The sequence below is a fragment of the Gossypium hirsutum genome, chromosome D08 (assembly GCF_007990345.1).
Source record: "Gossypium hirsutum isolate 1008001.06 chromosome D08, Gossypium_hirsutum_v2.1, whole genome shotgun sequence".
Lineage (NCBI taxonomy): Eukaryota > Viridiplantae > Streptophyta > Magnoliopsida > Malvales > Malvaceae > Gossypium > Gossypium hirsutum.
Window position 1 is genome coordinate 62,701,721 of NC_053444.1, and position 25,986 is coordinate 62,727,706.

Genomic DNA, 25,986 nt, shown 5'->3' on the forward strand with positions numbered 1-25,986 from the left:
AAGTCTTGGAAAACCATGATTGAAAAACAAACGGGAAAGCAAATAAAATACCTCTGCACAGACAATGGCTTAGAGTTTTGTTCTGATGAGTTTAATAAATTGTGCAAGTCAGAAGGGATCGTGAGACACTTGACAGTTCGTCATACTCCACAGCAAAACGGTGTTGCAGAACGAATGAACAGAGCGATCATGGAGAAGGTTTGATGTATGTTGTCAAATGCCAACTTACCAAAGTCATTTTGGGTCGAAGCAGCCTCTACTGCATATTTTTTGATCAACCGATCTCCATCCGTTGCCATTGAGAAAAAGACTCCACAAGAGGTATGGTTTGGTAATCCTGCTGACTATTCTGATTTAAAGATTTTTGGTTGTCCTGCATATGCTCATGTTGATAGTGGAAAATTGGAACCAAGATCTATTAAATGTGTTTTTCTTGGTTATAAAGCTGGTGTAAAAGGGTATAAGTTATGGTGTCCTGAAAATAGAAAAGTTATGATTAGCAGAGATGTTGTTTTTGATGAAATTGCTATGCTACCTAACTTATCTCTTAAAGACTCTTCCAACAAAGAAAATCAAAAGCAGGTGGAGCATCAGATTAATCTGGAATCTACAACAGAATCGACTACTAAAGCCAATACAAAAATTCAAAATAGAGTTGCTTCTTCGCCACAATACTCTATTGCCAAAAATAGAACTAGAAGAGAAATTAAACCTCCAAAGAAGTATAGATGCAAACAAAGAGCCATCTAATTATTCTGAGGCGGTTAGTTGTGAAGACTCAGAAAAGTGGATGTTTGCTATGCAAGAGGAGATGGAATCACTACACAAAAATAAAACATGGGATCTTGTGAAACTTCTTAAAGGTAAAAAGGTTGTTCGTTGTAAATGGGTGTTTAAGAAGAAAGAAGGGACTCTAAGAGTTGAAGAACCCAGATATAAAGCAAGGCTTGTTGCAAAGGGTTATAGTCAAATTCTAGGAGTGGACTTCACAGATGTGTTCTCTCCAGTTGTGAAGCATAGTTCAATTCGAGCTTTGCTTGGTATTGTGGCCATGCATGATTTGGAGCTTGAGCAGTTAGATGTAAAAACTGCATTTTTGCATGGAGAACTTGAGGAGGATATTTACATGCAACAACCAGAGGGTTTTACAGTCTCAGAAAGAGAGGACTATGTTTACTTGCTGAAAAAGTCCCTTTACGGTTTGAAACAGTCACCAAGATAGTGGTATAAGAGGTTTGATTCCTTTATTACTTATGATTTTAAAAGAAGTAGCTTTGACAGTTGTGTTTACTTTAAGAAAAATAGTGATGGTTCTTTTGTGTATCTACTCCTTTATGTTGATGACATGTTGATAGCAGCGAAAGATAAAGGAGAGATAAGAAAGGTCAAAGCCCAACTAAATGAAGAATTTGAGATGAAAGACTTGGGACCAGCAAAGAAGATACTTGGTATGGAGATTCTCAGAGATAGAAAAGCAAGTAAATTGTACCTAAGTCAAAAGGGGTACATTGAGAAAGTTCTTTGCAGATTCAATATGTAGAATGCTAAGCCTGTTAGTGCTCCTTTAGCAGCCCATTTCAGACTTTCATCGGCTTTGTCTTCACAATCAGATGATGAGATTGAGTATATGTCACATGTTCCATACTCTAGTGCAGTAGGATCTCTCATGTATGCCATGGTTTGTTCACGTCCAGATTTATCATATGCAGTTAGTGCAGTTAGCAGATACATGGCGAATCCCGGTAAAGAACATTGGAAAGCAGTTCAGTGGGTTTTAAGATACTTACGAGGTACTACAGATGTTTGCTTACAGTCTGGAAGAACTAGAGATGGAGTCATTGGGTATGTTGATGCTGATTTTGCTGGAGACCTCGATAGAAGAAGATCTCTCACAGGTTATGTCTTTACAATCGAATGTTGTGCAATCAGTTGGAAAGCCACTTTGCAAACTACAGTCGCTTTGTCTACCACTGAAGCTGAGTACATGGCGATTACTGAGACTTGTAAAGAAGTTATTTGGTTGAAGGGACTCTTTAGTGAACTCAATGAAGACCTTTAAATCAATACAGTATTTTGTGACAGTCAGAGTGCCATCTTCCTTACAAAAGATCAAATGTTTCATGAGAGAACAAAACACATTGATGTTCGGTATCATTTTGTTCGTGATATTATTGCTCATGGTGATATTGTTGTGAGCAAAATTAGTACTCATGAAAATCCTGCAGATATGATGACTAAGTCACTTCCTATAACCAAGTTTGAGCACTGCTTAGACTTAGTTGGTGTTCATTGTTGAAAATAAACCCTTAAGGGGTTTTATGGAAGAGGTGGAGAAACTTGTTCGTTTAGAGTTCGTGATGAAGAACTTGTTCATTAAGAATTTGTTTCAAGGTGGAGATTGTTAAAATTAAGTGACCCAAATTCTTATTTAAATTAAATACTGTGGTAAAATAAAATAAAAGTAAAATCCCTATAGAATTATACTTCTTTTATTTTATTTTAGAATAAGGTTTTTTAAACCTTATTAAACTCCATCTATTTGATATTATTAGAATAAGGAGTTTCACTCCTATTAGAATAAGGTTTACAAGCCTATAAATAGGTATAGTCTACTCCTCTTGTAATTAATTCGAATTCGACATAGTGAATTTTCTTCTCTTCTGCCCGTGGTTTTTTTCCGAAAGGGTTTCCACGTAAAATCTGTGTGTACTTTATTTTTATATTTCTTTTTCTTTGCGATATATTGTCATTACCGACATTATATTTTTCTCAATCTGTTGATTTACTTTGAGCATTGATGATTTATTTTGATGATAACGGTTTTATTCGGATCACTTTTTTTTAAATATTGTACGAGCCCAATTTTACCTGGGCCCAACACACTCAAATCAGACAAAAATAAAACCAAAAATCTCAAAAGTCCATCACCAGCCGAAAACCAAAAGTAGCCCAAATACAATTAAACCCTAGCCCAACCGGCCCACAAAACTTAACAAGCTTTCAGCAAAAAAGAAACCTTAGGTGCGCCGCACCTAGGTGCAGCCCTTGACCGCCACACGTCACCTCCACGAGTCGCACACCTCTGCCACCACCACCAGCTCTTCTGACATCTACAAGACAAGACAACACGCAGAGAGAAGAAAACAAATCGCAAAAAAAAAACAATAGAAATAGAGAGTTGTTCAAATCGGCTATAAAAAGCCTAAATCTAATGCTTGTAATCTGTCTTTTTTTTTACGAGATTGAAAAATAAAAACAAAAAAACAAATTTCAAAGGTGACTTTTTTTCATTACTGATTCGTATTTTTTTTCTATCCATTTTATTTATTTATTTATTTATCCCTTTTTTATACAATAAATAAGAAATAACAAAAGAGGGAAGGAGAAGACTCACCTGAATCGGCCCGCAGTCTCGCCGTCGTTGGTCCTTTCACCGTCGTCGATTTGGGCTTCAAAAAGGGGTGGTCGGATTCTTTGTTTTTCTTTTACTTTGTTTCCTTTTTAGAATTTCGCCCTTTAGATCTTTTTATGGCTAAAAAAAGGATTAAAAAGGGGTTCGGGTGATTTTTCGACCACCATGGACGGCGGCGCCATCGTCGGCCACCGGCAGCCGCCACGGTGGTCCGGCGTCGGAGGCTGGCCGACGTCTAGAAATTTTGAGAGAGGGGGAGAGGGTTTCTGATTTTTTTTTTGGTGGAAGAGGAGAAATGAAAATTTTAGAAAAAAAATTTAGTTTTTATGGTTGAAACAGCATTGTTTTGGGCCTTAACCCCATTGGTTAAAACAACGCCGTTTTGGCCTTAGTATCCTTTTACCCGTGCATCGACCCGACCCAGGGGGAGGATCCACGTGTTTTGCTTCGACGGGATATTTACGCGCGCAGTCCCTCCGTTTTTGCGATAGTTTGCAATTTGGTCCTTTTTCTTTCTTTTCTTTTTCTTTGAATTTAGCCGCGTAATTTTATTTTTGTTTCATTTCGATCCTGCGCCAAACGGCGCGTTTCAGAGGGCGGGGATATTTCCCCATTTGGTCCCTCTGAGTTATGCGCACCTTTCAATTGGGCCCTCTCCCTCATTTTATTCCCGATTTCTCCCCTAAAATTGTGTTTTATTTTCAATTTAGTCCTTTTCTATTGCTATTATTATTATTACTATTATTTCTCTTTTATTTATTTATTTATTATTTTTATCACATTATTAAATTAAAAAGTTTTGCATTATTATATTTCTCTTTTTATTTTTATATTCATCCAAATATTTTAAATATATTTATTTTATTATGTCTTTTATTATTTACTTATTTTAAGTTTTTTATCATTATTTATCTTAAATTTTATATACTGTTTCTATTTTCATTACTTTATGTATTTACTTCTTACCTATCATTTGCATTTACTATTTATTTACTATTATATAATCAACCTCTTTTATTAAAAATTTAGATTGTTTTTTTATTTGTGTCTTGTGTTAGTAGTTTACTCGTTTTTTATCTTTTCTTTAAATCATTAGATCCTCATGTTACATTTTTTATTGCTATTGTGTAGTTCTTACTTTCATTTTATTTTAAGTTATTTTATTTATTTTGTTGTTGCAATTTGATTACCGGCATTGTCATCATAGTATTTTATTTTATTATTAACTATCATCTTAATATTTTGTTCGTATTATCACTTTGCGTTATTTTATTGCTCTTTTAAATTCACATCAAATCTTTACCCGATGCATAAAATCCTTTTTAATATTACATACTTCAAAATTCGAAAGGTTGTACCCTAACTTACGGAGTTTCGATTTTCTTGATAAATCTAAATAAACGAACGTTTTTAAAAGTAAAATTTTTCTTTTAAAATAATCTCGGGAATTAGGAAAAATTGTATTTTAACTTACGGAGTACGATTTCTTCCTAAAACCGAGAGGATCAAATACCTCTTAATAAATAAACTTTTCGATGTTTATTCTCGTATCGAGAATTCAAGATATTGTGTCCTAACTTACGGGACATAATTCTCTTTCTCGATTAACGTGAAAAATACCCATTTTTCGAAAATTCTCAGCATTTCAACAAAGGATCGTTTTTTTAATCTCTTCAAATTTTCCATTCTCAACACTAAGACATTAAATAATCAACTAGGTACCAATTTTGGGCGTTACGAGAGTGCTAATCCTTCCTCGTACGTAACCGACTCCCGAACCCGTCTTTCTGAATTTCATAGACCAAAAAGCGTTATTTTAATAAATCAAACCGTTTATTAAAAATAGCCATGTTCTGAAGTGACCCGATCACACCGCATTAAAAAGGATTGGTGGCGACTCCCATGTTCGTTTTCATTTTCAAAATTAAAGTCGACGATCCCGTTTTACAAAAAAAAATGGTTTCGACAAATACGACTGGTTTTGCAATATTTTATATTTTTTATTCAAATTAGGCTGTTTTATATTTGGCTCATCTTATTTTTTTTATTTATCGCTATTAAAAAAATTAATTAAAATGACCTCTAAATTGTTAAATCCATCTTTTTCATTGTTTTTATTTTTCAACTTGTTTTACCTTTTTTCTTTTTCTTTTACTTATTTCCCCTCTCTCCTCCTCTCTTTTCTTCATCTTCTCCCTTCTAATTTAGGAATCTTAGCTATTGCCTCCCTTAAAGATATTGTCGTTGCTTTCTTTGAACCACCGCAAATAAACTCAAGAGTAGAAAAACATCTCAAAATTAAGGCATATCAATGACAGGAATAGGAGATTGGACCATGAAATTAAATTCTAAAACTTTGAAGTGACCTCACAATTTTTGAGAGATCTTTTTATTTTTTAGAAATCTAACCCTATGGGTTTGAAGAGGAGGCTTTGAGCTTCATTTTGGTGGTTTTGGATTGACTAACATCGGAGAAGACGTCATACAATCTCAGTAGTGACGGTGAAAAGCAATGACCATGGGTAAGGAGAAGAAAGGAGAAGGAAAACAAGGACAACAGGAAGAAACAAGAAGCATCCCTTAACGTCGTCATTAATAGGAACGGAGAGCGTTCCATTAAATTTAACAATGGAGTGATCAATTTGATAAATTTCTTTAATGATGGGGCCAAATTAACATTTTTTTGGAGTGACCATGATAGGAACAACCTAATTTTAGAGTAACTAACTGGGTAGTTTACCCATATTATTATTAAGTGTCTAATTGAATTTGATGTTACCAAGAGGTACAATTGAATTATAAAATTATCAAAAAATCTATTCATTTTATAAAGCAAGAAATATTATAATTGAGGGTCTTCATGTCTCTTATATTTTAATAAATTTAGAAAAAAAACATATAATAAAAATCATGAGACTTTAACCTTGAAAACCATGATCTTGGTTGTTCCAACTTTACCATTTCAAAGACAATTTAATTTTTATCTAATTTCAAAAGCGAGTTTAGATAATTAATTTCAACATTAATATTATTTATATATTTTTATTAATATAATTATGAATTTAACCATCGAAATCTATACTTTCGGTATTAAATGAGACACAGCGGCTTCGTGAAACTGGTGTGCTTTGTGCAACTGAATAGATAAGAGTACTAGTACTGTCTGTGTGTATACGTAACCTTCGCTGTCTTCTTATATGACTGATATTCCGACAATAACTAGGAAGAAGCTTCTATAGCGATGTCTGTCATCTGCTACCTTGATGATGATGATGTTGCTGAAGTGGTCGAAAATCGAATACTCATTGCAGTTAGCTTTACTACATGTACAAATGAAACTGTGTTTTTCTTTTTGCTGTAATATCCATACTGAGTAAAGATCTTTTGTCTGTACACTACCTGCTGTAAAAGCAAAACCCTAAATTAAATGAAAACCTAAAAGCTAATGAAGCCTGGTTTGCGTGGGCAGTAGGTAAAGACGTAAACCAGTCATGGCTGGCTAGCTTTTGCACCACTGGTTCAGCCCCCCCATTAATAAATTTGGTCACCAGGCCAGACCCCTTAGTAAATTTGATTTCAGGTTTGGCTGACAACCTAGCTCATAGTTACATAGTAGGTCACCCTCATTAATGAAAAACTTTACCCTGCCATCACAATAACCTCGCATGCATGCTTTCTTCTTAACTTTTCACATGTTCCTGATCCGTCTTGTACGAAAAAAAAAATGATTGCATTATATTGTTTTTTTTTATCATGTAATTAGATTCTTAAAAATGTTTTTAGAATCACTAATGAGTATTTATTAAAATATATTGTTATTATTTAATTATTATGTGCAATAAATTATAAATAGTTGGTGAAAAATTATTTTATGGATCCTCTCCACCACATTATTTATGGTCCCGTCCAATTAAAAGAGAACACATTATTTTTCTTTTTTTCTTTTCATATCATACATGCATTTAGACTAAACTTCCAAATTAAAGATGATGTGTCTTCTTTTAATTAGGCAGGACTATGGACGATGTAATGCAAATGGTCTATAAAATAATTTCTCATAGTTTTTAAAGAAACATGATTATGTATGTAATTTAAATGAAAAAGATTATACGATGACATATATGTTGAGGGGAGGTGGTTTTCTAAGTTGATCTTAGACCCTCAATAGATGTATTGTTCCTAGGGATCTATGCTTGGTTTTAGTATCGGGTTTTATCTCTCGATTTCGAAGAGAGCGTAAAAAGGTTCACGAAGTTTGTGGAGTGCCTCACAACCAAGGGAATGTTTAGCATTTGTCCTTGATGGTTTCGAATCCATCCAGGCCATTTAAGGGTATGGGTTCGAACCTCACCAAGGCCAAAAATGTTAAAAGAAACGTTTCTTTGGTGGATTAAGTTCTCTTATTAAACTCCATGAGTTTTTTTAGACTCTCCTCAAGATGGGAAGACAAAACCCAAGACTAAATCGAACATAACACCCTAAATATAATACTTTTATTATTCAAAAATTTGAGTTACCACTCACTTTAAAAAAATTTCAGAAAGAGAAATCCTGAACGAAATCATTTCTCTTGCATGAGAGCTTTTACTAGCAAATAAAGAAACAGGAGAAAATTTATTTCTGCTTTTTAACGTCACATTAATTTTTTTAAAAACTAATGTCACATTGATTTACTTAAAAGTAAAGTGTTAACATAAATATATAAATGTCTCAAAAATCTGCAAACAATCTTATGATAATAATTGTGTTGGAATCTGTGTCTTAAGTTCGATTTCTATGTTGAGGATTTTAATGTAAGTGTAGATATATTTGGACAATTGAGTTTTAATTGTAATTTTTTTAAGAAAAAAAGTTGATGATAATAATTTAATGGTAATAATTGGGTGACTTTGGCACAAAAATAAAAGGCTAAACGCAGATAAGTTAAATCTGTTTCATGCGGACATAGGATTTAGACCCACGAAATCAAGAACTAGGAAGAACAAACAAACATTTTGTTTTTTTAGAAAAAACATTAACAAAACAAAACATAACTAAACAAAGAAGACGATTTCGGAGTAAACTATTTTTGGTAAAGCTCCCATGCATTAAGGATATTTCATGGGGAAGGAAGTAAACCAGCGCCACCGCCACCACCAGCTCCTGCTCCTGCTCCACCTCCAACTCCACCGCCAACAGCACCTCCTACTCCACCCCCTACACCACCACCAGCACCACCAAATCCACCGACTCCACCGGTTCCTCCAAGTCCATCGGCTCCACCGGTACCTCCAAATCCACCGACTCCACCGGGACCTCCAAGTCCACCGACTCCACCGGTTCCTCCAAGTCCACCGAATCCTCCGGTTCCTCCAAGTCCACCCAAACCACCACCACCAAGTCCACCTACACCACCAAAGGGAGTAACCCCACCAAGAACCCCACCACCACCAAATGGCATGCCATTTGAGCCAATGCCAGCGAAGCCCCCTGCACCACCGTAAGTAAGGAAGTTCTTTTGGTCACCAACGGACGCAGATGCAGCACTAGGCACGGCGTTAGCAGCCATTGTAGTAGTCTTTGTGGGAACATTTCTTGCACTAGCGTGAACCACAACTAATGCAAGAAGAACAAGCAACGATGAACTCCACTTTGCCATGTCTCTCTATCTCTATTACACAATCTAATCTAATCTAATTTCTGGTGTGTTGGTTCTAAGTATATCTGGTCTGTGTTGGACTGTTAGAGATCGGCTTTTAAAGGCTAAAAAAGAAAGGGGTGGACAGTTGTGAGCATTGAATGGAGCTTAAATGCAGGCAAAGGACATTGATGTCTTAAATTTCCAAGACCTACTGTAAAAATATGATTAATAGGGATTTGAACAAATATTTTTATGAGGTTTCGGCATGGGTTTTCGAATGTCTATTAATGCATGCATTTCTCAAGATTTAAATGTTAGAGTTGAGTTTTAGCTGTATGGGTTGGATGTAGAGGTGTTGATGGTGAAGAGTAATATACTATCGTATTAATATATTTTATTTATTCTTGCTCAAGTTTGTTTGTATTGGTATATGCTTACGGATGAATTTAGAAATTTTGTTTAGGGAATCGATATAAAATTCTAAAATTTTGAGGGGGCAAAACTAAAACTTTTATTCTAAAAGGGCTTAGATTATATAATTAATTTTTAGGAGGGACCAAAAATACAATTTTTTCATTTATTTGAATCACTAAAAGACTTAAAATTAATAATTAATACTTTAGAGGGACTACTAATAATATTTTCCCATTTGGTCAAGGGAAGGAAAGGCCCCTCCGTTGGCTTCACCTCTATACATGATCAACCTAAACTTGTTCTAGATCCACTTATATTATTATTTTAATTTTTTTAATTGTATTATTTTAATTTAATATTTATTAATTTTATATGTTTTCTCTTTTATTAAAATTTTTAACATAAACACCTTAACATTTTTTATACAATATTGAGGGTAAAGGATGGGGGTAACACAATTTGAACTCATGTCAAATCGGTGTCTAACAAAAGCTTTAATTACCGCTCAATACAAGTCAAGACCAGGCTCGGGCTTAGGTTTCAAATGTTGGAGCCCAAGCCCCACTCATATTTTAAACAGGCCTAATTGTTGTGTCGAAGCCATCTTTCAGGTCATATACTCTTGTCCAAATCTTTCCTTATTTTGTGCATAACTTCGAGTTTAAGTGGGTAGTTTGGTCTTGGAACAGATCTAGTTGAGTGACTTGTCCAATCCATTTTAGGTGGGATTTGGATAAAAATATTTTTTATTATTTTGGTTTGTCTAAGGGCAACATGTAATAAATTAAGAAATGATAGCCCTTTTTATTATCCAATATTACAGTCAATACAAAACATAACAATGAACATAATCTATTGATGAACGATGATTCAAACTAACTCAATCTTTTGTTACGAAATTTTAACAAGAAATACAAAAATTTGAGGCATGTTGAACATTGTCCTTTTCCACTTTTCAATGTGTCATTGATAAAGTGAGGAGAAAATTAAATGGTTGGGATGTGAAAATACTTTCTATGGCGAAAAGGCTTACTCTAGCTAAACGAGTCATTCTTGTTATACCCAATTATTGCATATAGTATTTCTTCTAGCTAAGATTTGTCAAGAGATTAAAGAGTTGGCTAAGAACTTCATTTAGGGATCCAGAACAGTGAACGAAAACTAGCACATGCTAAATGGGATAAATGTTGTCAGCCTTCTAAATGCAAGGGCTTAGGCATCAGTTGCTACAACCACAGAACCAATCCTATTTTATTAAGTCGAGGTTCAATTTAATCCATAAGAGGGAGGCTTATTGGGTGTGATTATGCGAGATAAATATAAAGCTGGTGATGGTTGTTTGCCTAGCACTATTAGACCAAATTGCTATTTTATGTGATTATTGCTTGCTAAAGTTTACATGATTTAAAACAAGGGTTGCTTTGGAGCATTGGTGATGGAAAATCAATTAACTTTAAGGCAAATGTGCAGATTGCAAAGTTAGAGCCGTTGTAGAATCAGTGTATGGATCTGGCTCTGATGGATGAGACTTCCTTAGTTTGTGACATGGTTAATGAGTATAATACTTGGGATTGGGATAAATTTGTTGGTAAATTTGTAACACCCTTTACATGACCCGATTGTCAAGTCTGAGTTATCAAGTGTTACGATTAATATTGGAGTAATTACGGGCAATCATATACTTTTCAATCACTTAAACATGTGATTCAACATTAAAAATTATTCAGAACATGATACACAAACATTTTTTGGTCTCACTCGAGCTTCTGAAAGCTCTTTTGCTAACCTGAATATCAAGCAAGACTAAAGTATAAGGTTTTTAAACGTTTTGGGCCAATATCACGACCTCAGATTCCTTGTCGTAGCGTTGTCCTTACAATGAATCACATCACGACGTCATACATACCCATGTTGCAATGTCACTCACTATCGAATGACATTGCGATGACAAAGACTTCTCGCTGCGATGTTGCCCCTATTTTTGCCAAAATGCACATTTTGTACCTGTTTTAAGTGATTTTAGATCATTCCCAAGCTATTCTCATTCTATCTTTATAAAGATAAGATCATTAAACCAAACCAATTTACAACTAACTCAAGTATAAAACCATTCAATTACCAATTTATACATTACCAACTAATCATTCTCATTTAGCCAAATACATATGCATTTCACTCATTTCTATCCAAATGTTTTCAAATTCAACTCAAGTATAAACATTTTATTAATTGGAAACTATCAATTCAAAAGATGGCATGAATTCATCAAAACATATACTAACATGATTCAACTTACCACCCCTAAAGCATTATTCACACAACTAACTCAATGACCTAATTGATAGTTTAAGATGTCAAACCAATCAAAGCATAATCATCATTCAAATATCATTTAACCTTTACCAAAATATGCAATATTAACTTAAATACCAAATGGTATATCCATCATTAACCATTACCATAGGCAAATAATGCCATTCAACTCAAAATGACCATAAGCATACAAGGATATGACCCTTAAGTTTATGCCACATAGTCTAGATTCAAAATGAACATATAACTACCATCATAGAATAGTGTGTGCTTCTCCGTTGGTCCGGCGCGAAGGTTTAGCAAGATGCAAATCTACAAGGAAGTAACAGTTAAGGTAAGCATTTAGAATGTTTAGTAAGTTCAAATGGAAACTAAAACATACATTGATCATTAAGGCATAGTTAAATATTCTATTTGGCAATCAAGTTAACTATCCTTGGCACGTTAAGACATATCTCTACATACAACATCATTATAAATCGAATGCATTAGATACGCTCTCGAATCATAAGTATTGTCAACATTTAAAATAGAATCATGTAGTAATATATATTTCAAGTGTCATCAATACCAATTCATTTTCATTTTATGCTTTAAATTCTATTTCCAATCAATTGACCATTGCCTGATGGAATTATAGTAAAATAGACTCGGATACTCGGGAATAAGTTACTCACACAAGTTGACAGTATATCAGGGTTGCTTACACAAGTTGGCATTATAATAGAGTTGCTCACACAAGCTGACATCATATCGAGGTTACTCCATTCGGACTAAACCTACGATACGTATAACTTTAGAATCTACAATAAATGCTATATCTCGTAATAACATGTAAAATCCCTAATTAATCATGTGTATAACCCTAATTGCATGCCATATATATCCTAACCTCTTACTAAGTTCATTCGAGCATCATTTTCGTATGCTTGACAATACCCACTTCTTGTACATAATTTCATTTCTCATTTTTTAGTCATATAATCAATCAATAATCATATTTGAACTCAGTATTATTTCCATTTAAATAATAGTTACATGAATTTACAAATTAGTCCATATCGAGACCTAGGTGCCAAATTCATTAATTCTACTCAATTGTAATATATATATATATATAAATTCAAGTATATGTCATATTGTAATATATATATAAATTCAAGTATATGTCATACATAAAATAAAATAAAACAGAGTTCAATTTGAATATATGAACTTACCTGCTCAAAATGTGTAAAGTGGATACTGCAAGGACTAATCTGCAATTTTGGTTTTTCCTTGATCAGTTCCACTTCGTTCCAATTCTTGATCTAAATAATTATTTATATCATCAATCAATACTAAATATTTCTACTTTATGCTATAATATGTACGAACCTATATAATTTTATTTTTAGATATCCCTAAAATTTTACAATTTATTCAATTTAGTCATTGTACTTGGGATAGTCATGACTTTTAATTTCTAGCCTCGGATTAAAATTTGATTTCAATTATTCTCACTAGGGACCTTATACTTTTTATTTCTAACATAAGTTTATAACAAGTTTTACATTTATTCAATTTGGTCCCTAATGTAACAAAGTTAATAATCAAGCTAAAATTAAATTTTCATTCTAGTCCTTTTCATATTCTAAGCTTAGAATCTACCAATTTCAAGCCTAGTTCTTCAAGAAATCAACAATTAAAACTTCCAAAAAATTTAACAATTTTACAAATTGATATATGGGCTAGCTAAATCAAGCTCCCATGACCTCAAATCAATAAAAAAATTACAAGAAAAAGACTTGAAAACACATACCAAATAGTTATTGGGTGTAAAAAGCTTTCAAAGTGTTTTCTTCTTTAGGTTCCAAGGTTGGTGCAGTTCGGGGAGATGGAGAAGATGAGCAATTCCACTAACTTAAGCTTTATATACCATGATTAAATTCTTAATTACCCAAATTAATTAACTTAACTATGCTTTAATTAGCCTAATCTACTTTTAATCAAAATTGGTGGAATCTTCCCTCATCATCTATTAATTTATAAAGAAAAATGGTTTAATTACCATTTTGAACCTTTAGCTAATTGTCATATAAGTCCTCAAGTCTTTTAACAACTAAAATTCTATAGCGATTGGACTTTTACTGTGACAGCCTGTTTTTCAGTAGTGCCGAAACAGTGGTTTCGGGGCCACAAATCTAACAAGTGACTCCTTAAATATTACAATTTAATATTTATGAGTTAAATATAGTATTATAATAAAATTTTATATGATAATTTATATTATTTGATTGAATAGTTAAGTTTAAGTGGTATATCCTTAAAGTCAAGTGCTTTAAAAAAAAAGGTATCAGAACCTCGTTTCTATAAACCAAGCTCCGTAAATATTTCAATATGCAAATAATTTTAGTTAGACGGCTATAAGCATGCATTTTAGTTTATAATATATGTTGTTTTAAGGTTAACTTTGTAATTAAACAAAATAAAATAACATAAGACAAATAAGAAAAACAATTATCACCTTCTACCTTTTATTGGTGGAAACCAATTCTCCATGGAAAGAAAAACCAAGCTCTCAACCTTGGTTAAATTGACTTACACGGTACGTAAATTTGTTATGTTTTCAATGATTTTTATGTTTTTGTAATCTTCGTAGCTTAATCTAGCTAACTTGGGGGTCATTCGTAAAACTGTTAAAAATTTAGGGATTTACCATGAATGGTTTAAGTGTGTTTGTGAATTTAATTGTTAGATTATTAAGCTTGATTGTTAAAATATGTTGTCTTAACTGGTTTTTAATGATTTTAATGTTAGGGACCTATTTGAGAAATAGTAAAAGTTCCATGTATAATGTATAAAATGGGGGAAAATATGGGCTAATATGAGCCTAGGGAAAAATTGGCTAACTTAGATTTTAGCTTAAAATGGTTAATTTGCAAGTTATTGGGGTAATTTTGTAAAAATGATTATGGAAGGACTTAATTGAATAAAATTGATTATTTAAGTGATGGAGTTTTATTAATTGAATGAAAATTATTATTTAGATCAAGAAATGTTACAATTGGATTTAAATCGAGGAAAAAGCTAAGGTTTCGAACTAGTTGTTGACTCCGTTTTAGCAACCATTCTAATCTAGGTAAGTTTGTACAAAGGTAAATGAGTTAATTTTTAATTTGGATGCATGATTAATTAATGTTATACATTGTTTAACCATTATTGAATATACATTTTATTTAGTATTTTGGATTGAGTTGTAATGGTAACATAGTTGATAGCAAAATGTGAAAAATGTGAATCATGTGGATTATAAATATAGAATGATGCATTGGAATGAGTTAAAGGATTGATATAGAAAAAGGGTCTCGTTTGAACCTTGAGAATTCTTAGGATACAGATGACATGTCATTAGGGATTATACGATTTCGGGTGCTGGTCCTGGATGTCCTACCGATGGCTGAGGTCATGCATTTGTTGTGGATTCTCCACAGCTCGTGTAAACAGCATCGTGTAGCTAACATCCCTACCCATAGCTTGTGTGAGCAGACCTATTTCATAGCTCGTATGAGCACTATTAGAAAGGTTATGGTTACATGAAAAGGCACACTTTGTTTGAGCATTCCCGAGTATCCGATGTAATTCTGTATGGTTCAACGAGTAAGTAAAGGTTAATGGAAAGACAAGTATTAAACTTAATGTTACTAATGTTCATATGAAATGAAAAGATGGATATGAATATATGAAATGAAAAGGAGGAGAATTTATCATGTGATGGATGAAATATGCACGGAATTCATTTCTTAATATATGTTATGTTTCATAGATGTTATGTTTACTTATTATTTATTAACTATATGGATTCAAATGTGAAGAATGTGTAATGGGTATATATGTGATGGATGATATATAAAGCCTAAAGTCTTATTATGTATATGACATGATTTACTTGGAATTTATATGTAATGTATGCTTACTAACCTTATGAGGTGATGTGTATAGGAAAAAAAGTTTGACATATGGCATGATGAAAGTATGTTTGGTTGTTTAATTTAATGTGTTCAGTAAGTTTAAGTTTCCTTTATACGAACTTACTAAGCATTAATTGCTTTTCTTCTTCTTCTTCTTCTTCTTCTTCTTCTCCTTTAGCTGGACGGATGCTAGACTTATAATACAAGTGGTGCCGCCTGTGGCAGTGGCGCCTTTGGTGCCGCCTCTGGCACAAGCACCTTTGATGCCGCCTCTACCACAAGCACCTTTGGTGCCGCCTGTGGCATCCAGGTTTCTACTGTTTTGTTTTGTTTTGTTTTGTTTTTTTAGTATTATTTTGATAAATTAAAAAATAATATTATTTTGATATTATTTTATTTTTTTGTAATATTTTGGTAAAAGACCCAATTTTAGATAAAAGTTGAAAGCATAATAAGCAAATATAAAAGTGAAAGATAAAGATGTGTGGTTACAAATCATGTTTCATCTAACACAACTTTCTACTGCTCAAACAACAGCCATTAACATCACATCATGCAGATTACAACTAAGGCCATCGTTCATTTTTACCAAATCTACTACACCCTTCCACACAACACCACACACCTGTGATGTTGCGGCTTCTCTGTTTCTTAAAATTTAGTGGAATATCATTCAAATGCTTCAAAGAGACTCAAACCGCAATTCCAGTGAACAGTAAAATTGCATTCAGATACTTTACATTCTAGGGCCTGCCCATTGCAAACCTCACCACATACCTTACATGGAGGGCAATTCCAAATGTTTTTCACAACAGTGAATGGATGTTTATGCCCACCATATTGTTCCAATTTGTTCCCAAGCTTCAGATATGGGAGATCCCCAATAGCACAATTGAGATGAAGAGAGTTATCACAATCAGCACAATAATAAAACCAACGATTTGGCTCTCTTTCTTTCTCGCAGAGATCACAGTAAAATTGAGAAGGCTCAGAATCATCAGAAAAAGTCAAAGTAAGAGCATGCCTGTCATACTTATACCAACCAGTGAGTGGTAGTGATGCACAACCTACATCTAAACTGAAATCACAGCGCTTCATGCATCTATATGCAACATCCCTTGATTGTAAATTTCTGAAACAAGCACTGCAACTCGTTCCCTCGTTGTTGTGGACAAGAAAGAGTGAATGCTCATGACTTGGGTGCTTCAAGGTGTCCGACAATAACATACATTGAATGTCAAAACTGAAGCCGCAATTTCTTTTGTAGCATCTGTACTTAAACCCTTGATGCACACGACCGCAAGCATCGCAACATTGACAACCATACTCATTGTGTGAGTTTGAGAGAGTAAACAAATGCTTGTGAAATGGGTGTGGCATTTCTTTAGGCAATTCAGCGCAATCTTTTTGGATAAAGAACTTGCATTCCTCACAACTATAAAAAAGGGGTTGATATAGGCCTCGTGCACCCATTACACTGACTATCATCATCTTTGGTCTTCCCACTAAAAGTGAGTCTTAAATTATGATCATGATAGGAATGCTTGATCTCACTTGCAACCATTAGCTTTCCAATACGAATTTGTTCAACAACATCAGTAATCAAATTCCAAGGTTCATCCACCATTTCCTCGGACCTCTCATCATAGCCTTCTGGCATAATTGTTCCATCCCAAATTGCTTTATTAGTTGTACAACATACATGAGCAATATAATGGCAACGAGAAGTAGGACAACGGTAATTGCCATACCTTATATCAACTTCCTCATAACAAATTTTGCACATCCAATCCTTAACTTGATTCTGTCGAAGAGAATGGGAAAGAGAAATCGTGTGACGATGTCGTGTTATCATGATGTGGCGTGGTAATGAAATGCAATTCTTGTGGACAAGGAGGTGACATGTAGCACAGAAATAGGGGGTGTGATCTCCGTCAGTGCCACAAAAATCACAAACAAATGACATTTTTCTAGATACAAGCATCCACGGGTGTTCATGACTTGCAATTGTGATTGTTGGTGATGAAAAAAGAAAATCATCCAGTGAAAGATCAAAGTTGCATAGAGAGCAGGAATAAACAAACCCCTTCCATTGGATTCTGCACAAATAGCAACTACATTTCTGGGGATAAGTAGGCGGTGTTGGGAAGAAACCGAACAACCGAAACAAAGCGAAAGCACAACCGGTGTTCTTTCTCTCCTTATAACTCCTGTAAAAATTATGGCAAGCACAATAGCACAAGATATGTTCTCTAGCAACCTTAATCAACCACAAATCAACTAATGCAACCACAACAAAAATAAATAGAGACACCGATATTTTTACGTGGAAAACCCCTCTAAATTAAGGGTAAAAACCACGGGACTTTAGAGTCTGATAAAGAGCTCCACTATCATCAAATGTTCAACTACAAGATCACAATATCAAGCCTACAACAAGCATTCAACTCCGACAAGGCTAACAACATGTAATCTTTAGCAAAAGAGAGAAAAATGAGAGAACATCACCAAAAACGTAGCTGCTGAAAAATGGGTATTTCCGACGCTACAAGACTCGGATGAAAAATCCGACCGTACAAAGTCAAGAACACCTTATCACCTAGCTGCTGTCCAAAAATCAGCTCAATCGAACCACGGATGGACCTTCGATCGAAGAGTTGATCATTGCTGCACCAAGCTTGAAAATCTGATTTTTTTTTTTAGCTCTCTCTCTGCCGAAAAATTTCTGCCCATTCCCTGTTAATAAGCCAAAAAATTGGCTTTTGACAAAAAACAAAAGAAAAGGAAGACAAAACATTTGTGCCAGAAAATATGGGTTTCCCACATAGTGGGACCCATACCCAACAAATCTCCCCCTCCAACTATGTGGGGAATGCCTCCATGCCGGAGGTCAAACAACATGCTTCAAACTTTCCTCTTGGTAAGGCCTTCGTCAACATATCAGCACCATTATCATTAGTGTGTATCTTCTCAAGCTCTAACAGCTTAGCTTCAAGAACATCTCGTATCCAATGGTACCTCACATCAATATGCTTAGATCTAGCATGAAAAGTTGAGTTCTTACCAAGATGAATAGCACTCTGGCTATCACAGTACAGGACATACTTCTCCTGAGTAAAACCAAGCTCATGCACAAACTTCTTCATCCAAAGCATCTCCTTACACGCTTCGGTTGCTGCAATGAACTCTGATTCGGTGGTGGACAATGCAACACACTTTTGCAGTCTCGATTGCCATGCCACAGCTCCCCCTGCATAAGTGATTAAGTAACCTGAAGTAGATCTCCTCGAGTCAATGTCTCCGGCCATGTCTGAATCTGTATACCCAACAAGAACAGGTTTCTCATTGCCGAAACAAATTTTCATGTTGGAAGTGCCACGAAGATATCTCATAATCCACTTCACTGCATTCCAATGCTCTCTGCCTGGATTAGAAAGAAACCGACTAACTGTACCAACGGCATAAGCCAAGTCTGGTCTCGTGCAAACCATTGCGTACATCAAACTACCCACGGCTGAAGAGTAAGGAATTTTCTGCATCTCTTCCTTCTCCTTTTCTGTGGAAGGACTATGCTTAACACTCAATCTAAAGTGCATAGCAAAGGGAGTATTCACCGCTTTAGCTTTGTCCATACTAAACCTTTGAAGTACTTTCTCAATGTACCTCTGTTGTGATAACCATAATTTCTTGGCCTTTCTATCACGTGTCAGTCTTATGCCAAGAATTTGCTTTGCTGGCCCCAAATCCTTCATTGCAAAGGATTTACTCAACTCTTGTTTCAACTTCTCAATTCTAGAAGCATTCTGACCAACAATAAGCATATCATCAACATAGAGCAAAAGAATAATAAAATCATCACCAGAGAATCTCTTAACAAACACGCAATGATCAGAAGTAGTCTTCTTGTAGCCTTGCTCCCCCATAACAGACTCAAACTTCTTGTACCATTGCCTTGGAGCTTGCTTCAAACCATACAAGCTCTTCTTCAATCTGCACACATAGTCCTCTTTCCCTTGTGCAACAAAACCCTCTGGCTGCTCCATGTAAAGCTCTTCTTCCAAGTCACCATGAAGAAAAGCAGTTTTCACATCCATTTGTTCAACCTCTAGGTCATAACAAGCTGCCAGACTCAGTATAGTTCTGATAGAGGACATCTTCACAACCGGAGAAAATATTTCTTCAAAATCAACCCCCTTTTTCTGAGTATAACCCTTGACGACCAATCTAGCTTTGTATCGTGGAGATGAAGACTTCTCTTCTTGCTTCAACCTGTAAACCCACCGATTCTTCAAAGCTCTTTTGCCCTTAGGCAGTTTCACCAATTCAAAAGTATGGTTCTCATGCAATGATTGAAGTTCGCCTTTCATCGCTTCAACCCACTGATCTTTGCATTCACTCTCCATAGCCTCTTCATAACATTCAGGTTCTCCCCCGTCAGTCAAAAGAACATATTCATCAGGAGAATACCTGACAGAAGATCGTCGATCTCTAGAAGACCTTCGAAGTGGAACTGCTGGTGGAGCTATAGGTGCTTGTTGTTGATCATTCACAACATCATCCATGGGAGTATCAAAGTCACCTATAGTCTGATGGTCACCACTAACATCACCATGCACATCATCCTGGATAGGATCTGGTGAAGAGTCTAGGGGAACCGGATTCACATCGATCAAGTCACCACTACCTTGTGAATCCACTTTCTCCGTCTTATCAATGTCATCAATGGTCTGATCCTCAATGAAGACAACATCTCTGCTTCTCACGAGTTTCTTCTGAACTGGATCATAGAGTCTATAACCAAACTCACCATCTAGACCATAACCAATAAAAATGCATTGTCGAGCCTTGGCATCCAACTTGGATCTTTCATCCTTTGGAACATGAACAAATGCTTTACAACCGAACACACGTAGGTGATCATATGACACGTCTTTACCAAACCAAACTCTATCTGGCACATCACCTTTCAAAGGAACACTAGGAGACAGATTTATCACATGTGTCACTGTATTCAAAGCTTCAGCCCAAAACGATCTTGGTAACTTTGCATCTGACAACAAACATCTGACTCTCTCAATCAATGTTCGGTTCATTCTTTCAGCTAACCCATTTAACTGTGGAGTCTTTGGTGGTGTTCTCTGATGTCTGATTCCCTGTCGCAGACAATACTCATGAAACGACCCTGTGTACTCGCCACCATTATCAGTACGAATGCACTTCAACTTCTTCCCAGTTTCCCTTTCAACTGATGCTTGAAACTGTTTAAACACCTCAAAGACTTGATTTTTAGACTTCAAAGTGTAAACCCATAGCTTTCTTGAACAATCATCAATGAAAGTCACAAAGTAAAGTGCACCACCATGTGATCTTACTTTTATCGGACCACAAACATCTGAATGGACCAACTCTAGCAACTCTGATTTCCTATGAGGAGGATGGCTTCTAAATGAAACTCTTTTCTGCTTTCCTGCTAGACAATGAGCACAATTCTTCAGTGTAGCATTCTTTAAACCTGAAAGTTGATTCTTCTTCGCTAAACAGTTAAGCCCCTTCTCACTCATGTGACTGAGTCGTTTATGCCACAACTCAGTTGAGTTGTCATTCAGTGTCACATTCACCGTCTCTCGAGAAGTCAAAGCTTGCATCAAGTACAAATTTGAGCTCTTCTTTCCTCGAGCCACAACTAAGGAGCCTTTAGTCAGCTTCCACTGCCCTTCACTGAAGGTGTTACAGAATCCCTCATCATCAAGCTTTCCTGCAGAAATCAAATTCAAACGGACATCCGGTGCATGTCTGACATCCTTGAGAGTTAACTTTGTTCCATTGTTACTTACCAAGCTAACATCTCCCATACCAATAACCGAAACCAAACCATCATTACCCATCTTCAATACCCCAAAATCACCAGGAGTATAAGATGTGAAGAATTCCTTCCTCGACGTGACATGAAGTGATGCACCAGTATCAATCACCCAACTAGTCTCGTCGCATGCTAGGTTGACCAAATTCTGATCACAAATAACTAACAAATCTTCACGAGTAACAGTAGCAACACGCTCGGATTTTTCATCGTCATTCCGGTCGTGTTTATCACCACCACCTTTGTTCTCTTTCTTCCACTTGAAGCAATATTTCTTGATATGACCTTTCTTACCACAATGATGACACTCAAGATTCTTGTATCTCGATCTTGACTTGCTTCGGCTTTTATCTCTACCCTTTCCATCTTTGTCTCTGTTTCTCCCCCTGTTCTCGATAACCAACACCTCGGACTGTGATGTAGAACCCTGAGATCTTCTTCTAACCTCTTCATTCAACACACCACTCTTAGCCAAATCCAAAGTAATAATACCCTGTGGGGCAGAATTAATGAGTGAGACTCGAAAGGTCTCCCAAGAGTCTGGTAGAGTAGCAAGCAACCAAAGTCCTAAAATCTCGTCATCAAATTTGACACCCATACCAAGCAACTGATTCATCATACTCTGAAATTCACTAACATGGTCAGCTATAGACATTCCTTCTTTATATTTCAGCGCCATCATTTTCTTCAGCAAAAATAACTTGTTATTGCCCGACCTCGAAGCATACAAGCTTTCAAGCTTCTCCCACAATGTTCGAGCATGTGTCTCCTGATCAATGTGATTGTAAACATTTTCTTCAACAAATTGCCGAATAAAGCCACACACTTGTTGATGCTCAAATTCCCATTCTTCATCACTTTTCGAATCGGGTTTTTGAGTAGTAAAGACCGGAAGATGCAAAGCCTTCACAAACAACAAGTCCTTCATTTTATTCCGCCAAAGTTGATAATTTGTGCCATTCAACATAATCATCTTGCTCGTATTAATTTCCATAATTATCTGACACAATAACCAAGCTCTGGTACCAGTTTGTTGGGAAGAAACCGAACAACCGAAACAAAGCGAAAGCACAACCGGTGTTCTTTCTCTCCTTATAACTCCTGTAAAAATTATGGCAAGCACAATAGCACAAGATATGTTCTCTAGCAACCTTAATCAACCACAAATCAACTAATGCAACCACAACAAAAATAAATAGAGACACCGATATTTTTACGTGGAAAACCCCTCTAAATTAAGGGTAAAAACCACGGGACTTTAGAGTCCGATAAAGAGCTCCACTATCATCAAATGTTCAACTACAAGATCACAATATCAAGCCTACAACAAGCATTCAACTCCGACAAGGCTAACAACATGTAATCTTTAGCAAAAGAGAGAAAAATGAGAGAACATCACCAAAAACGTAGCTGCTGAAAAATGGGTATTTCCGACGCTACAAGACTCGGATGAAAAATCCGACCGTACAAAGTCAAGAACACCTTATCACCTAGCTGCTGTCCAAAAATCAGCTCAATCGAACCACGGATGGACCTTCGATCGAAGAGTTGATCACTGCTGCACCAAGCTTGAAAATCTGATTTTTTTTTTTAGCTCTCTCTCTGCCGAAAAATTTCTGCCCATTCCCTGTTAATAAGCCAAAAAATTGGCTTTTGACAAAAAACAAAAGAAAAGGAAGACAAAACATTTGTGCCAGAAAATATGGGTTTCCCACATAGTGGGACCCATACCCAACAGGCGGTTGTGGCAAGAGAGTAAGAGGATGCCTACGATCGTAGGGGTAATTAATCTCAAGGGGTAGTTCAGCACATTCCTTATGAAGGTTAAAATAAGGATATGTGCAATCTGAACAGTGGTAAATTGGACCAGATATTGGATTCTGACATCCGGAGCAATGAGACTTGACTTCGTTGTTATGATTTTGAATGAATAACAAAAGATGGGGGTGCAAAGAATTAGGAAAATTTGCAGCAATGGATGATTGAAGCAAAGCACAATTGATGTGCAGATCGAAACTACAATCATTACAATTATAAATAAATCCCCCAAATTTCTTACGATAAAAATTGCAAATTCCAAACCCAAAATAAGGTGATTTTGACAGAAGAGTGAGAGGGTGTTTGGGGTGGAAGGAATGCTGAATCTTGGGGGCTAACTCTAACTTAGCACATCCCTTGTGAAGATAAAACTGACATTGATTGCAGCCGTAGCTGCAGCCCACTACAGGTTTCTCACACACAAGGCAAAGAGCTGTTTTGCTTGCAACAGTGCGAGCTTGGATGAAGACCAAAGGATGGTGATAGCCAAAATGTTGAATTTCCATCTCTCTTTCTGTCCAAACTCTCAGATATTGTGAAATTATTTAGAAGAAGAAGCACAAAAATGAAATTGCTTCATCAAATTAATCCAAGCCTCATGGTTAGTAGATTCTTTTCTTGGGTGTTGGTTTTGGTCTTCATAAAGAAAGGAATATATTGATGCTTTGCCCAATTTTCAAAATTCTAAGCATAGATATAGATATAATTAAGCAAATAAAGAAAGAAAGAAGAAAGAAACATCAGAAGAAAGTACGAGGAAGAAAGAAGTAGGAGATGACACTTTTCTTCGGAAAATTTCGTTGCTTGCTCTCAAACTGATACCAGTCCAATGATACCAGTATACATACATTCCAGGAGCAAAACTAAGGTGTGCAATAGTCAGGTCAAACTAACTAAAACAATTCAACGGGTGAATTTTAGTTTTGTCGAGTATGTTGTAGGTCCGATAAATTTATTTTCATTTTGAAAATTCAAAACTAAATTAATCGCTTTCAATTTTAAATAGCAAATTTTGTCATATCCATGAAGTGAAAGAAAAAATTAATATTAAAATTATATTTACAAAAAAAAATTTGTATTTTCTGCCAATATTATTTAGTAATTCAATCATAGGTAGAGCAGTAAATTATTCATAATTAATTTGATTTTGTTGATTTTATAGAGAATTTGGTTCTATTTTAATTCGTAAAAGAGTTTTTTAAATCTTTGGATTGGATTGAATTGATCGATTGCTCACTTTGAAAAAAAAATCAAAATTAAAATATTTTAATTAAAATGATTAGCATAAATTATAAATTATTGAGAGCCAAACTTCAAAGTTTTAGGTTAAAGAACTAAATTAAATTGAATTGTTAATTTTTAAAAGTTTAAAATCGCGTGGGTTTGAGTGATTAGAAGTGCATTATCCTCCTATTTAAACCCTAAACTTTAAGTACCAATTTGAACCTTGAAACCAAGTTCAAATATCAAAATATATATTTATCCTAGATTAAAAATATTTTATTGACTATTTTGGATTAATATTATAACAATCGAATTGGCTATTAAACCAATCAAATCATCAATTTTGAGTTGAACTGATCTTATTAGTACAGCTGTAACCAAATCCAATTAATTACAAATGCATCATTCATAAGTTGTTGGTGAAATACATAACCAGAAACTACTAAAGACTAACCACTACACCAAAACAGGCTTTTAGCGGCGCTTTTTTAGACCTTTAACGGCGCTTTTTAGTATAAAGCTAAAATAAGTAAATAACTAACATGTAAACGGCATGGAGGATGACACCAAGTATAACCAGCCATGTTTCTCTTCTTTTAACCCATTGTTGTCTCCTGGGTATACTTGATTTGCCTAGCTTCGAATCTCGGTTACCCAAGATCCCATCTATATCCACCTTTTTTGTTACTTTGGTTTCTCTGTTGTAACCCAAAATTACTTGGTCTCACCTCTCTATAAACTCCTGCAAGAAAAACTCAAAGTGAAGAAAAAATTGGGAGAGACGCAGTTTAGGGTTTGGATTTGGTTGAAAAAATGACAGCTTTTTAGTTATAAGGGGGGTTGTTTGCCCTAGATTTGGTACGGCGCCGTTTTTCTTTTGTTGAAATGGTGTCGATTCTGATCACTGAGTTTACGAGCAGATTTCTTCCCAAAACTGCCCATTTCTTTTGCTAAGAAATAGTTTCTTGAGAATCCAAATTCCTCTTTCTCCTCCGCGTTAAAATCCATTTTCTGAAGATTATTCGTTCAAACAAAAAAATATTTGCAAAGATAGTCGAAAATGAATCTGTACCGTTTGAGGAGATGCAGATTGTGGTAGCGTGGGGTATCCATGAATCTGTACCCTTTGAGGAGATGCAGAGGGCTGCCAATTTGGGGAAATTGGGGGGGGGGGAAATAAAGGGAATCGGGGTAAGGTAGAAATGGTTCGGGAAAAATAAAATGGAGAAAAAAGAAAAGATTTCTGAGGATGGGGGGAATCGGTTTTGGGAAAAAGAAGGGGGAAAAATATATTTCATTTGAAATTTTGGGATAAAAAATATATAAACACAAAACGACGTCGTTTTGCAAAAATATTACTGGCGATTGAAAGAAA

General features: G+C 35.3%; 2 protein-coding genes and 1 long non-coding RNA gene across 3 annotated transcripts; all 3 read right to left on the minus strand.

Annotated features, from left to right (window-relative positions):
• Nucleotides 1-8,331: 8,331 nt before the first annotated feature.
• Nucleotides 8,332-9,309, minus strand: LOC107890408 (glycine-rich protein 23). Its single transcript, XM_016814824.2, has one exon. The coding sequence runs from the start codon at nucleotides 9,048-9,050 to the stop codon at nucleotides 8,511-8,513; it is 540 nt and encodes a 179-aa protein (XP_016670313.1). The 5' UTR covers nucleotides 9,051-9,309; the 3' UTR covers nucleotides 8,332-8,510.
• A 7,069-nt stretch (nucleotides 9,310-16,378) lies between these two features.
• LOC107892411 (uncharacterized) lies at nucleotides 16,379-17,369 on the minus strand. Its single transcript, XM_016817496.1, has 2 exons — nucleotides 17,186-17,369; nucleotides 16,379-17,112 (listed from the first exon to the last, which is right to left on the minus strand). Exons 1-2 carry the CDS (start codon nucleotides 17,367-17,369, stop codon nucleotides 16,379-16,381), a joined length of 918 nt encoding a protein of 305 aa, XP_016672985.1.
• A 7,574-nt stretch (nucleotides 17,370-24,943) lies between these two features.
• On the minus strand, nucleotides 24,944-25,860 carry LOC107963567 (uncharacterized). The gene is made up of 2 exons (XR_001701976.2): nucleotides 25,684-25,860; nucleotides 24,944-25,353 (listed from the first exon to the last, which is right to left on the minus strand). It is a non-coding gene; the product is annotated as an uncharacterized lncRNA (long non-coding RNA).
• Nucleotides 25,861-25,986: the final 126 nt, after the last annotated feature.

What these genes read in the sequence shown, in the direction of transcription:
- LOC107890408 (XM_016814824.2), bottom strand. Translation starts at nt 9,050, where the DNA reads ATGGCAAAGTGGAGTTCATCGTTGCTTGTTCTTCTTGCATTAGTTGTG.
- LOC107892411 (XM_016817496.1), bottom strand. Translation starts at nt 17,369, where the DNA reads ATGCCAGAAGGCTATGATGAGAGGTCCGAGGAAATGGTGGATGAACCT. An exon ending in CAAAGATGATGATAGTCAGT is followed by an intron (nt 17,113 to 17,185) that starts GTAATGGGTGCA and finishes TTATCCAAAAAG; the next exon opens with ATTGCGCTGAATTGCCTAAA.